This window comes from Folsomia candida, unplaced genomic scaffold, assembly GCF_002217175.1.
Source record: "Folsomia candida strain VU population unplaced genomic scaffold, ASM221717v1 Fcan01_Sc019, whole genome shotgun sequence".
Lineage (NCBI taxonomy): Eukaryota > Metazoa > Arthropoda > Collembola > Entomobryomorpha > Isotomidae > Folsomia > Folsomia candida.
Genome location: NW_019091211.1, coordinates 1,797,803 through 1,812,894, shown reverse-complemented (window position 1 = coordinate 1,812,894; position 15,092 = coordinate 1,797,803). Strand labels below are relative to the sequence as shown.

Genomic DNA, 15,092 nt, shown 5'->3' with positions numbered 1-15,092 from the left:
AGTAGAAATATGCAAATTGTTAATAACTATCTACCAATTTGTCGTAACGTGTGTATGATTAATTTCCATGCAGTGTCCGAATTGCCGGTGTCCAGAATGGGCGAATTGGTGCTATGTTTCTGGAGGAGTTTGTTGGTGTGCTGCGTAGTAAATTCTGACTGGTTATGTATTGTTATTTTTCAACCTTTTGTAATTTTATATTGTTTACCTGTATGATACCGTGTACATATTTATGAGTAATTAAAAATATATATGAACTAATTTTATAATGCGATAATTTCTTAATCGGATTTCGGATCGGATTAATTTCTAGATTAATAAATATTTAAATATTGTGGGTACAAGTCCAACCAAGTTTTTGTAATAGTTCCCAGATAATGATTTCTCTTAGGTATGACCACTGAACACACTTGAAGACGAACCAAGCTAAAGTTTTATGTACATTTTGTCCACTTTTCATTCATCTGTTAAGAACACTTATTTATGAAAAAAATTTGGTCGAATGGTCAAAATTGATTATATTTATTTTAAAATTGCCGACCTAATCTACACATTTGTTGAGTGAGTGAGGTCAGTTACATGCACATATGCAAATATTTATGCAAATATGCAAATATTTATGGATGTAAAGATGAGAAAAGCAACCAAGGACAACTTAAGGAGAACCGGTTTAATCTTTGTGACTAATCGCATTAAATGAGGCACGTATGCATTTCTACAATTTGGAACATATTCTTATCTACTTGTTACACAATAAAAATTCACCTGGCAAATATAAAGTCAAAGCTTTGAAGCCTTCAAATTGAAGGTGATGTATGCATTTTTCTGCTTGCTACTTTCCTCCCCTTTTGCATATGTACATAGTCCGACCATAAGTTCCCGTGAATGCATTTCCGGTGATAAAGCCCAAAGTATTAGAGCTATCTGATAGAAATTTTTGTGAATGAACAAGGTATTAATCTTGTTTAGAAATCATAACTTCGTTTTCACAATTACCTCCACGGGCTTGTACACAAGACATAAGTCATGGCGAAAACTGCTCGATCGCGGCACGCACGGATTTCCTGGGAAAAGCGCCAGATCTTCAGTAAGTGCGACCTCAGCCCTTCCACACTTGGGTGAAATTTAGAGCATACTTGTACCTATAATTTTGACCACCAGTCATAATTTAGGGGATTAAGGTCTGCAGATACTGAGCACCGTTCTATGGATGAAATGGCTTCAACTTGTACCCTTTGCGATAAAAAACAGAGATTTCATTTCTCCAGCCAACTTGCTCCCATGCACACCACGGTGATGACTTCGTATTGACTTCCGCATACTTAAACGGATGTCAGACTTCTGTACAACAAATATCTGGCCTTTTTTTCTATTAAATTTTTTGCCAACGGTGAAAAGTCTGAAATACTTTTGGCACGAAAATTGGTGCGTACCACGATCAACCTGTGGCCGTCACGAGTTATGTCTTGTCTAATTGCCCGTGGACGAAATCTTGACAAAGAAGTTATGATTTCTAAACAATATTAATAGCTTCTTAATCCATAAAAATTTCGAACAGATAGCTCTAATACTTTGGGATTTATTACCGGAAATGCATTCACGAGAACTTATGACCCCACTATGTACATAGGTCAGATTCAAACAATCTTCAAGCCTACAATCTAATCTACCAAACTACCAGACCACTAAACTTGATGAAATTTGATGCATCTAAGAACTGATAAAATGTACCTGCCCCTTTATAAGATCATTCATTGCTTCACAAACGGTCTGGAGGAAAAATCATATAAAATTAGTTGTGTCATATAACTAAATGAAAATGATGGGTTTGCTAAATTTTTCGTTGCTCCTGGTCTTCGTATTGTCGGTAATTATTTACTTATTTTCATCTTCTAAATAATAAGCACTAGACACATTTAAACCATATATTACTTAATATTTTTCATAGATTGTCTCCACTGCACCACCTCCGGAACGAAAATGCCGTTCAGTATGGACCGATCTTAATAAAGAAGAGTTGAAAAAAATTGGGATTTGTACAAAAGAACTCGGCTGGAAAAATGGGAGGGAGAAGTCTCAGAAGTCAACGGTAAGAAAATTTCTTGTAAAAATGTATAGTCTTAAGTTTCATGGGGCGAATAGGTAGGTAGGTAGGTATTTATTCAAGATTGATGTAGCATTAGCTTTTACAATCATCATTTTCATTTCATACAAAACATTTAGATAGATATTAGCAGTATGGGTGTAGAGGGAAAACCGGAGATGGTCTCGGAAAACCTCTACATGTATTGGGAATGTGGCCCAATACACCATTCGGCCCATAACTGCTGGACACCAGGTAGGAAAATGTATGGCAGTGATACATAGGCGGATTCCGTGATGGTGGTGATATCCAAATGAGGGTGGCGTCTGCATGCGGAAGTAGACAGGTGAAGGTTGTTGGGCGGGGCTGTCCACGGACCGCGGGATCTTGCCCACGTCCCCCATGGTAGCCGTAGCCGGGGCCGACGACACCCCCACTTGCCCCTTCCCCCATCACAACACAATCAGGTCATGGGACCCCCGTAGACCTGACCATGCCGCCCCCCGTCATGCACGACCCCCTCCGCCACTTTTCAAACAACCACTCCCCACGGTCACCACCCCGATATACCAAACAAAAACCTATTCATGGGGCGAATAAATATGCATGAATTTGTGTCATATTCCAGTGCACCATGAAATGCGTCTTGACCAAGGAAGGTTTGGTAAGGTTGCAGAGAAACTTGTTTAAGAAATAATTATGTAATTAGTTTGCCAATTAAATTAATTTTTTCTAGATCCAAGACGACGGCTTGATAGCACTTGCAAAATATAACTCTTACATTATTGACCACTTTCCACCATCGCTGCTTGAACGGTCAAATTCAACATTTTATCCATGCTTCCAACTCGGTGAAGGTATGTATCTGAGTAAATAATTGCTCGAATTGCTAATAGTATCCAAAATCTGGGTAAATTTCAATGGCATTACTTCACAGGAATAACTGTTGGATCGGATCCAGACTGCAAGGAATACGAGCCGCTAATAAAATGTGTTAATAGACGATTTGCCGATGTACGTTACCATTTTATAAGTGAACCGATTATTTCGAATCTTTAACTGATAATCTGATTTATAGTTATGTAAAGGCCTTCCTTGAGCGAGTGTGTGGGATTTTGTAACCCTTTCAAGACACCTACTTTCTCTTATATACTTACCTATGTATATTACTTACTTGTGTACATAAATATATTAGTACTTTCCACATATTCACGAAACTAAGAATTTTAGTTATACAAGTTATACGTATAATAAATATTGGGCATACTAAGAAAATCCTTTGTCGTACTTATCTCGCAAATTGAGCGTAACTATGTATCTACCTGAATTTTCACCGTTTTGGGAAACTTGTGAAATTTGGCAAAGCTTGCTGAAACAAGATGGAACTTTTGTCTCAAATATGCCCACAACTAGGCATATTTTTAGTTTGCAAACTCATTTATTTCCTCATTGTATAATTAATAGAAACTGGGTAAAAATTCGATGCATAACTCGTAATCCCTTCATGACACAATTTTGTATTCGAAAATTAACTAACCATCTGTAATAATTAGCGCAATTATGTAACCAGTTGCATACCTATGTTCATTATCAAAATCTTGAATAATAATTTATGCCCGGCTGCTTAAGTAACGGACGATCTGCAAAAATGAAAGTGATATCTAACCATCGATCCACTTACGGGTACATATAAATACTTGTTCTTACGTAACACAGCATATTCAGGTACACATGAAGACAAACCACTTCCAGGAGTTTGCACATTAACCTTGACTGTCTGGCTCAATGTTGCACCCTAAAACCAGTATGCATACAAACATTTTTAGCTTTGTGTCTTAGATCGATAAAGGCAACATGTTTTCCAAACCTCTAATTAAAATGAGTATACATGTAAGTTATGTATATGTAAGTTGTGCACATTGTATAAATCCGGTGTAGAAGTACACGACCAGATACAACATTTTTCTAGTTATCTTTACCACAATTTTCAATGCATTTCACAACCTTGGCGTCCCAACCACATCGTCTCTATATAATGAGCTACATACATAATATGTATGTCCAACTTGAGTCCAGGGCTAATAGCTGTATATAAATCCAAACTGTGGCAAAGTTCTGGTCATTCATGTAGTGAAAGTAAATTTAGCGTAATAAAACAGCAGAATAAAAGCAACATAACCAGCCCAATCTGAGTTGAAAAGGTGATAAAAAATGGCCGATAAAATTATGTGAGTAAAAACAATAACAAAGTAAATTATGCACATTGTTATTAATATTTTCGAATATTTTTATAACCTGAGAAGGAGGTCTTTTTTAAACAAATATTTTCATAAGAAAATGTCTTTAACAATTTAAAAGATAGTAACTATAAATTTGTATGTACTAACTATTTTGTAGCGTGCCGAGAAAAAGTAGTCATGGAGGTTACAACATCCCTCATGACAATCCGGCCTATGAAATGGAGACAGGTTTATACGCTACAGGCCACAACGTTACGAACACTGGCATCTCTGCCGCTGTGAGAGTTCAAAATGCCTACAAGACTTTTGGATCTGGTCCTAAAATTCTGAATAATTTGAACATGACTGTAGAAAAGGGAACCATGTGAGTTGATACTATTTATTAACCTCGTGTTTCAAAACATGTCCCATCGAGATCAAGTGCGGCATATCATGTATTTAATAAATCCATTTCATACCAAATTTATCATATGCATCATGTACCTATGCCCCTTGAGGACCAAATATATTTATAAATATATCATGCAGTAAAAAATTCAGAATCCTCAAATTACTCAAAACTAAGAGTATTTCTTGGTATTTTATGGAAAATTCTACATCATTTTTTTTTGGGGGGGGGGCGGGGTCGGACGAGTTCGATGATGGGTCAAGCAACTTTTGATAGTTAATATTTTGCATTCTGTAACTTAATTACATAAGGGGACTTGCGTAACTTATAAGGGGGTAAAAGTTTTGCGTGACAGGCCGATTTACGCCACATTTGAAAAGGGGGTGTAACACGTGACAAGGGGAGAAAGCGGGTCTGAAAAATTTGCATTTTTGTGCTACATAATTTATGGACGTTCCCTAACATGAAATGCCTTCTTCCTTATTGTTTCCAGTTATTCTCTCCTGGGCTCGTCCGGCTGTGGAAAAACAACCCTTTTATCCTGCATTGTCGGAATTCGTAACCTAAATTCGGGAGAAATTTTTGTATTTGGTGCAAAACCGGGTACTCGCGAGAGTGGAATTCCAGGCAAGCGGGTAGGCTACATGCCGCAGGATCTCGCATTGTACAATGACTTTTCGATCAGCGAGGCACTACAATATTTCGCTGCGCTGTATGACATGCGTGGTCACGATGTGAGGGAAAGTCGAGACTTTCTTATCAAGTTTTTAGACTTGCCTAAAGCTGATAGTCGCATAGGAACGTTGAGGTTTGTATATTTGCATGATGCAAATATAAAATTTGGATCCATGAATTGAAATATGATTTGAATTCGCATTTTAGTGGCGGTCAAAAAAGAAGAGTTTCTCTAGCACTTTCTGTAAGTACAAATATTCCAGAACTAACTTTTATTAGTATTTTATTATAATTTTATATTATCATTTTATATTATAACAATTTATTTTATTGCGTAGTTAATTCATTCTCCTGAACTGCTCATCTTGGACGGTAATAATTTGAGCCAATATATAGTTAAGATTATGATGATGTATGTACATAACTTACTGATGACCCCATTTTCATGAAAAAGAACCTACTGTTGGGGTGGACCCGTTATTGAGGGAAAAGTGAGACTAATTAAACTAATTGACTACTTCTAAAGATATCATTTTGTTAAATATCATGACCCTATTTGTCACAGGATTTGGGAGCATCTCTTATGTCTCGTTGCAACAAGGAAGACTACCATTCTGATTACTACTCATTATACGGAGGAAGCGTGTTCATTAAACAAGGTATGTACTATGCATGTAATTATTGCAATCATTATATTGCAAATTACATGTGTATATGTAGATCATCAATACTACAGGATCGCTTAAAAGTCTCGTTACAATTAGTTTTGCCTCTGAAATCATCATTTTAAGAACTTTGGCACTATGCTTCATCAGTTTAGATAGATGTTAAATGATCAATAAAAATCTCAATTCCAAATCTTCGTACTTTTATGAGATTTATGGGATTTTCCCTTTGCAAAATTTTCCATGGTACCGAGACATTTAACCATATTTTTCCACACTGATCGGACTAATGCGAGGTGGACGCCTCATCGCAGAGTCCACCCCACAAGAATTGTTGGACAAACATGCAACCAACTCGTTGGAAGATATTGTTTTAAAATTATGTCGAAATGACGATATGAATGAGGACAATCAAAATTTACGGGATATACCAAATTGTACTTTCATTAAATTTCTTGTCGATAAACTAAATTTAACTTAACTCGATTCATTTGTTTTAAATACAGCTGTACCTAACTCTGCTCAAGAAATAGACGTCTCATTCCAAGCAAAACCAACTTCATCTTTCCAACGGATAAAGGCCTTAGTGGGCAAGAATTACGTGGTCATGACGAGGAACGTGCTTCTCCTATTGTTCATGATGTTTGTCCCCGCGTCACAATTATTTCTCATGGGTTTGGCTCTTGGAAGCGATCCTAAGTATGTTCCATTTCATTAATAAGTCTTGCCTAACTAGAGACTGAGAAATCCCTAATTAATCCTTAATCTCAATGTTTAATCCCAAGTTTTATCATTTTAATCCTTAATCCCGTTTCCTAATCCAACTCTATCAATTTTGATCCAAAAGATTTGGATCCACAGGATTTGAATGGCATTACTTAAACTGGGATTAAATTTGCGTTGACTGAAAATTTGAAAAGCTAACTTCTATTGATGTCGCTTCCTGTTCGAAAATTGATTGCATTTTGTTCATTTTTATCAAACATGTCTGAAATGTTCAAAATATTTCTTATTCCTATATCAAGTTAAGATAAAAGATCATGACAAAGGTATTGGACCGCCCCTTAAGACGCGCGCCGGGCGGGAACACAGCGAAATTAAATTCCGAAAAAATTATTTTTGAATAGACCAAGTTATAAGCTTTCCATTGATATATGTCACCAATTATTGAGTCATGGCTAAGACTAGAAAAACTTGGGTTGAAAGGCAAGAGTTGGGAAAAAGAGTGATTGAGTTTCATAAAAATCGAACAAACTATGATTCTAAAATCACTTGGCAATTTTTCTAGCAAGAAGGTATTCCTCATTCAAATGTCAATTCTTACATACAAAAGTACGAGGAATCCAATAAAGTCAAATTCAAAGTCCCTACTGGTCGACCTGCAAAGCTAGCGACGACAAAAGTCTAAAATCGGATAAAACAAATTTAAAAAAATCATTCATCAGCGCCAACGGCTGGCACGACAAGGAACGTCAAGATTTCAAAAACCTATCTGAGCAAAATCAAAGTCCATAAACTGGGGATTATAGCAAGGGCAAAAAAACCAGCACCAAATTACAAACCAACACAACAGTAAAGGATTCATACGTGCTGCAAGAAATTGTTGAAGAAAATTTGGGGAAAAGTAGTCATCACAGACGATGAGCCCCACGTCACAGCTAATCCTTCAAATCTTCCAGGAAGGCATTTTTTCCATAGTTCCAACCCCTGTGAAGTAAAATATGACGACAAAGTCCAAAAGAAAGACCAATTCCGAAAAAAATGAAGAATTTGGCAATGCATGTCTAGCATTGGTCATGTTTCCGATCCCGTCATTTTGGAGAGTACTGTAAATCATGGGGTTTATCTTAAATCATGAATTAAAGGGGGATTGGAATCGTTTATTACCAAAGATCATAAAAAAATAAAGTTTTGTTTTGGCATGACCTCGCAAAATCCCATGACGCCAAAATGGTCACTCAGTACCGACATCTGAAAAAAATTGAATTTGTGGCAAAAAATGGAAACCCACCAAATTTTCCTCAACTGCGACCAATTGAGAAATTCTGAGCGCTGACTAAATCCAAATATTCTAAGCTTTCAGAAACGGTACACACCTTACGAAAATTTAAGAACAGATTGAAGAAAATCAGCTTGAAAGTAGGTTCAGCCTATGGGCGGAATTTGGTGCGAAATCTGAAGAAGAAAATGCTAACTGTAGCAGACAGCGGAATTGAATCGTTAAAATTTGAACTGTATGGCAATCCAGACCCTTTGGTAGTAAACATATGCAATTTTTGTGAAATTGCATTAACTGTGTAAAAAGTTCTGAGCATTTTATTGCGCCGGTCCAATACCTTTGTCATGATCTTTTATGTGTTTAATTAGTTTAAAAGCCTGGCATAATATAATTTAATGCGAAGCACTTTATCCATATTACATAGTTCCTAATCCAGGAAAACTACCCAAAATTTAATCCCGTGTTAATCCTATTCCTACATTAAGTTCAATCTCTAATCCAAATCCTTAATTCCAAAATCTTAATAATTAACCCTTAATCCCGAATCTTAATCCAAGATTTTAAAATTTAATCCCCAATCTCAATCCTTAATCCGGATATCTTTAATCCGCCAGTCTCTGTGCCAACAAGTAAAAACAATAAATTACCCGTAATCTTTACCTTTCAGGCCTATGTGGATGGGAGTCGTGAATCATGAAACGAATTTCACTTCCTGCCCGACATTATCCTTAGCGGACAATAAAACTGAAGACGAATGCGACGTAGAGAACTTAAGTTGCAAATTTCTGGCGAAAATCCCTACCGATACGATTTACTTGGTGCGAAGAATATGTTTACATGACTTTGAAAATTTGTTAATCTGCATTCTAATCCTCTTGCCAGAGAGATTACGGATCCGCCGAGTTAGCTAGAGGAGCGGTGAAAGCGGGAAAAGCATGGGGCTTCTTAAATTTCCCTAAAAATTTCTCGGATGATTTATACGAACGTGCGACAGGGGGAAACACCATTGAAAATGAAACCCTGCAAGCATCCTATGTTCATGTGGAGATGGACTACACAAGTATTTACTTAACATAGTATTTTTTAAATTATTTGTGGACAAGGTTTACTGACCCTGGGTTTTGGTGGGTTGGGGTTTTTGGATTTCACTGGATTTTTTGCTAAAAGTTAATGCGACAAGTTAAGCGACACAATTTGCAGGCACGAATTACCTCAGAATTAACTTATCCGAACAGTATTTTTTCAATTTGTACATTTCATGGCCAAAAATTTAACTTTGATCGTTTTCCCAGATAACGTTCATAAAATACCTAGTGCAAAATTTGCGATTTTTTTACGCTACGTATTTTATGAACCTTCCTTTACTTTGTCCCAAGGATAAACCCCGTTAAAACCTAGCAAAACTCTGTGGGCAGTGTTTTTAAGTAAAACCTAATTAAAATAGTACGTAGTCCAATTTCGTTCATGTCACTTGCAGATAAACAAATCTCTTCTGCCATAAAAATTGAGGTGTATGACGCGTTTGAAATATTCCTGAAAGACGTACTAACTAAGTGTGGATTTTACAAGGAATTAGCAGAATCACCGATTCAGGTAAGTCAAAAGTTCAGTTCTCTTCTAAGCCTGGGTAAAATATTTTGTCCAAAGTCGAAATATGCAGAGTATTGTGAGCTTCGTTCTTCCAAGGGCTTAGATTTCCAGGGCAAGAAGTTGAAATCGAAAACAAGTAATTATATACATACACGTTCTTTGACGTGATTATTTTTTTATTGCTGTCGAAATTTTTTACGAAACGTGAAAACAATGTTAACCTTTACACGATAAAAAGTTAATGACTTTACAAATTTCTAAATAAACAGAAATTTTTTAATAGATTCTCGACTTTGTTTTAGTCGTGAAAATCCAAGCCATTAGAATAACACTTCAAAATAATCTATCTCGACAAAATATTTTGCCCATCTCTGCTCTTTTACCATGTTGATCTTTAAAATTTTTCCCTCAAGTATACCGGTCCCATTTATGGCAAGGATGACACAGATTTTCGGGAATTTATCTCCGCAAGCATACTATGCTGGTGAGAGCTGGAAACTTATCTAATTTTATCAAAAATCGATACATTTTACATCCTAGATTTCATTTCCAGCGTCGTTGTATTCTTTCCCCTCTGCTCCACTGGAGTCTCATATATTTGGGATAAAAAACAAAAAACGTTGGAGCGAAGTATGGTTGCTGGCGTGTAAGAAGAATCACTTAAAAAATAATAATTTTTTAAATCTAGTAAACGTGTCACATTTCAGGCAAAGTTGGGAAGTCATGACATCAGTTTTTCTAACGGAAGGGATCGTAGTCGTGATCCAGTGCATTTTCTCATTCGCCATACTTATATTTTATTTTAATATTGAGATCCTGGGAAGCACTAGCTTAGCAATTGGACTCATGTTTATGGTGGGATTGGATGGAGTGACACTGGGTTCGCATCATTTTGATTTACACTCTAAATAAAAATGGGTAAAATTTACGCAAAGTTGAGTAAAATTGAAGATGATCTTACAACAATTGAGCAAAATTTATACGACACTGGGTAAAATTTGTCCCAAATTTGTCCAATGTTTGTGTCATCCTCTATTTTAGGTACTTAACCTTGAGTAAATTTTACGCATTTTGATTTGGAGTTAATTTTAAAATACTTCGGACTCAAAGTCATCTCCATGTCTTACAGGATTTCTGGTTGCTTCTTTCTGTGATGAAGAAATTGAAGCCGTGATGATTGCGATAGCTACATTTTTTCCAAATATGATTCTTGCAGGTTAAAATTACTATATGAGTAATTAAACTAAGTAAAATTTTACCCCACAATTTTAAATTTTCAGGAGTTTTGTGGCCCACTGAAGGGCTACCCATTGGACTGCAGTACGTTTCATACCTCCTCCCAAGCAAACTGGCGTCAGACTCGATGCGTTCGATCATAAGTCGCGGATGGGAATTTTCACATATCGGAGTTTGGCCTGGTTTTGCAGTAACGGCGGCGTGGATTGTTGCGTGTTGGTTGTTAACATTGTGGATTCATAAGGTTAGGTTTGCACGCAGGTAGGTGATAGCCCTGCGATTTTTTTACTTCAATAAAATGCTAATGTGTGTAATCAAATTGAATCAGAGGATCGTTTTAAATTAATATTCAGAGTGTGAATAAATCGAGCTTAAACAAATCATTTTGTAAACAAGTTAATGTTTTTATAAATAATCTATTAAATTGGTGACAAAAAATTCTATTCGTTTGTAAATTGCAGTTAAATTTTTTGTAACGATAACAACAGGTTTCAATTTAGGTAGGTGAAAGTTGTGGGATATTGATGCGGTACTTTTAAGTAAAGTTATATAATAGATTTAAATTTATTATTATTATTATTCTTTCTTATAAATAATAATGAGTTTTATACACTGTAAAACTAAATTTACTAAAAATAAATTTAGCTATACTAGGTGGCCCAAGTAAAGTGTTAGTAGATTGAAACGCTGTAGCTTCAACAGTTTTTGTGCTACAAATTTCTAGTAAATTTTAATGGAAAGCCAGTTAATTTTTAGGTAGAAAACAATTTTTGGCTTCCGAAATTTCCTCCCCTAACATTAATGCATAGCTGAGGACGCGGCCTACAGACCGATTGGAGCACGCTCGGAATCGGTGGACAAATTGCTCCATTTCGTGGTCAAAAATTTGTTTAAAGCTTTCAGACTTCTATATAGCTTAGAACACACCTTTGCCCCTAACTTTGGCCGTCTTTCATAATCCGGGCATTCAAATCCAGAAAGGAGGATGACCATTCCCAATTGGAGATATAGTCCGGAATTTGGTTTTTTAGGCACGCTTCGGCCATTTTTTGCACTATAAGCTCGTGCGGAGTCCCGCTAAGAGGTCACATCGATTCCGTTGAAATGGATCTCACTTAGGGCATGTACCACGGACTCGAAAACATTTTTAAAGAAATTCGATACCACCACCTTCCCCCCATTTTCAACAAAATGTAGAGAAATTACCCAAATTAGCTCCCACCTGACAAAACCATCGCAAAACCTAGATGATGTGACTTTTTGACCTTTCTCTATATCAGAGGATATCTTTGACCGATTTTGCTTAAATTAGATCAACTCGTTTGTTAAAATATTTTCCCGATGTGAAAATCTCCTCATTTGTAAGAAGAATCCTCTTCACTTTTTTGGCGCGTACCGCTTGAGGAGAGCCCCTCATTTCTTTAGTAGGGCTTTCTTTCTGGGTATCATCAAGAGGTGGCAAGTACCACATTTCAAAACCTTAAGTCTAAGGTTCAGTTTGAGTACTCATTGGATAATTTGCATCCACACTGTCAGCTGTGAGGCTATTTTCCGCTGGAATTTCGTGGATATTTTTGGACTCTGTCCTTCAGCGCCTTCACGATGGGTGTGGTCCTTGGAGGTTTTCAAAAAAATTTTCTTCGACTGTTTTTAGTCTATTTAGTCCCCATGAACGTTTTTATAGTCAGTTGAACTAAATTAAAGTACACGCTCGACTCCAGTCACATTTTCAAAATTCGCCATTTCTCGTCCCATTTTTGTGGTGAAAAATGAACGTCGCCTGCGTCCTTTCAAGATTTTCCCTGCTGATATGCTTTGCAAGCAATTAAAAACTGATTGATGCTATTTATGTAAAATCGCACGAGGAATCCAACGCACTTGTCAGAATTTCATTATCTCCAGCGGTTTTAATATTATTAGCTACTAACACTTAGCCTGGGCCCAGTAAGTATACTAAAAATAATGTGAAGTCACAAATGCTCCATCAACTTTCCCATGTATCGTAATTACGAGCTTATGGTCAGATTTTTTTAGAGGATGGCCTCATTTTCAGCAAAAATGGGATTCGATGAATTGCACAGATTATTCGATGCACTACAACGTCGGCCGTTATAACAATCATCAATATTTAATTTGTAGTATAATTTACGAAGCTAATACTAAGTAATTTACGAAGTACACAGGAAACCTTGATCCTTCAAAGTTGTAACGTTAATATGCTAAATATGCATACCAAATATGTTCCTTAATCCTTCTGGTGCGCAGAATTAACAGAGACGTATATTTATAATAATTAACCCTGACATGGCAAAAAACAGCCCAACTTTCTGCGTATGTTAGTACCCATATAAGAAAACTTACATTACTTTTATTATGGAAATGAGTAACAACTCATTTCCTAATAAGAACTATGACGCGTTTCAGGAAAGCAGATATTTTTGTGAACTTTCATAGAAATTAAGATATTTAGGTCAAAAATAATTAAAACTTCTAAGCCAATAAGGCTGTGAACTTATTAAAAACTAAATTCACAGGTAGCTACACGTCAAAGCCTTTTTGCTTAGGTATTTATTTTTATGTTGACACAAATATATTTTTTAAATATAAAGTTACGTAAGTAGACTTGGACAATTCAAGGATAGTTCAAATTCGAGGGACACACTTCTAATAATAGTAAATTGCAATTTACCCTCTTCGGCTGATCAAATTTGTATATTACTGCTTGCCCAACTGTCGTGTAGTGAAGTTCATAAATAAATTCCTTTCTGACTAATTTGTATTATTCTTCTGAAGAAAATATGCCAGGGAGTCAAATGTACAAAGCTTTGGCCCTTTATGCCCACTATTTTCAAAACCTCGAGCACATTTCGGTAGAGTGGGATGCCCCCAGAAAGCGATTACGTTACATCCCCTTCTCTTCTGGAATGTTGTGGCTATGGATGTGGAACATATTCTTTGTCGCTGGCTTGGGGCTCTTTGGAATGTCCTACATAGGCCTGATTCGGACCATGATTTCTGAGCAGTTTGTGCTCCCCAAGTTCAACATTATCACCACGGTGATGCAAATGGTTCTCATTACGTTTGGAATTGGGGTCACGTTGGCGTTGATCTTTTATGGGGAAGGTTTCGTGAACGGATGGAATCGCTATATCGCCAGGGAAATGCAAATAAGTAAGTACCCTTAAGGTGGAATAACTCCATCATAGAGTTTTAATCTCACTCTACCCCAGTTCAAAGTTTTTAAAAATAAATTTCGAAAATGTTATTAATTTCATGAGTTTTGAGATAGATGTAACGTTTTATACTTTAATGTAAAGTTAATTTTTATCCTGCAAAGCTATCGACTTAGAGAAAATGTTAATTCGTTTGCTTTTTTTCAAAATGAACATCCTCAAAAATAAATGATTTTTTTTCTCAAATCAATAGTTTTGTAGTGCCAAAAATTAACTTTACATGAAAGTACTAAAAGTTGCATTTATCTCAAAAGTCATGAAACTTGTGCTATTTTAGATATTTGCATTTAAAGAATTGAATAGGGGCAGTGTAAGACTAAAAGATATATCTTACGTCAAGTCGTCACCCCATGTATCCTTAAGAAGAATTGGTAAATTATCTAATGATCACATTCTGTACATGTTTTAAACAGATAAGGACGCGAGTACTAAAACAACTCCTGACTTTCCTGGCCTGGCAAGCAAACATTTCGTCAAAATGTTTGCAATGTATCCCTTCATCCTCATTCCATCTTCAATGTTGTTGCAACTCGATATTTTGTACTTTTTCATAGAAGAATTTAAAACATATCTTCCCATCAAGTATCAAACATTATTTGTCGTACTTTCCTCAGTATTCATCAGACTTCCAACTGTTTCGATTGGCATAATCGAAATTTGTCGGCTGTTCCCACTTTTGTTTATTTTGTTCACAAGCTGTCTCCAGTGCTGTAACAATCTTCTGAGCAGGTATCTGAATGAACTTGTGGAACAAAGGAAGCTGCATCAATCACTTGGCGGGAGGGAATTATTTCCGATAAATGGGAAATTCTTGATGAAAAGTATGTCGGACTATAAGCAACACGTCATTATTCAAAGCTCGATTGCACCTTTTCAGGAATGTTGTACGGCGATCCTGTTTGCAGGTTAAAAAATAATACGGAGATTGCGAATTTAAGGAGTTGTGTTAAAGTTTTGACCGGAAGGCCACATTTTGAATCCCG

General features: G+C 36.3%; 2 protein-coding genes across 4 annotated transcripts; both read left to right on the top strand.

Annotated features, from left to right (window-relative positions):
• The first annotated feature begins 1,607 nt into the window (after positions 1-1,607).
• LOC118438194 lies at positions 1,608-3,352 on the top strand. Its single transcript, XM_035858056.1, has 6 exons — positions 1,608-1,867; positions 1,949-2,089; positions 2,712-2,747; positions 2,820-2,940; positions 3,021-3,097; positions 3,162-3,352. Exons 1-6 carry the CDS (start codon positions 1,814-1,816, stop codon positions 3,180-3,182), a joined length of 450 nt encoding a protein of 149 aa, XP_035713949.1. The 5' UTR covers positions 1,608-1,813; the 3' UTR covers positions 3,183-3,352.
• An 843-nt stretch (positions 3,353-4,195) lies between these two features.
• LOC110857795 (ABC transporter G family member 23) lies at positions 4,196-12,845 on the top strand. Of its 3 annotated transcripts, XM_035858306.1 has the most exons (14): positions 5,494-5,519; positions 5,594-5,630; positions 5,725-5,758; positions 5,841-5,877; positions 5,952-6,045; positions 6,558-6,750; positions 8,718-8,868; positions 8,933-9,110; positions 9,528-9,643; positions 10,054-10,124; positions 10,194-10,286; positions 10,348-10,520; positions 10,770-10,856; positions 10,921-12,845. In XM_035858306.1, the coding sequence occupies exons 5-14, from the start codon at positions 5,970-5,972 to the stop codon at positions 11,139-11,141; spliced, it is 1,359 nt and encodes a 452-aa protein (XP_035714199.1). In that variant the 5' UTR covers positions 5,494-5,519; positions 5,594-5,630; positions 5,725-5,758; positions 5,841-5,877; positions 5,952-5,969; the 3' UTR covers positions 11,142-12,845. The 3 variants fall into 3 exon arrangements, with proteins under 3 accessions (XP_021962098.1, XP_035714199.1, XP_035714198.1); XM_035858305.1 differs by lacking the exons at positions 5,494-5,519; positions 5,594-5,630; positions 5,725-5,758; positions 5,841-5,877; positions 5,952-6,045 and adding an exon at positions 6,102-6,488; XM_022106406.2 differs by lacking the exons at positions 8,718-8,868; positions 8,933-9,110; positions 9,528-9,643; ... (3 more) ...; positions 10,770-10,856; positions 10,921-12,845 and adding exons at positions 4,196-4,311; positions 4,481-4,687 and having other exon boundaries at positions 5,205-5,519; positions 6,558-6,706.
• The last annotated feature ends 2,247 nt before the right edge of the window (positions 12,846-15,092 follow it).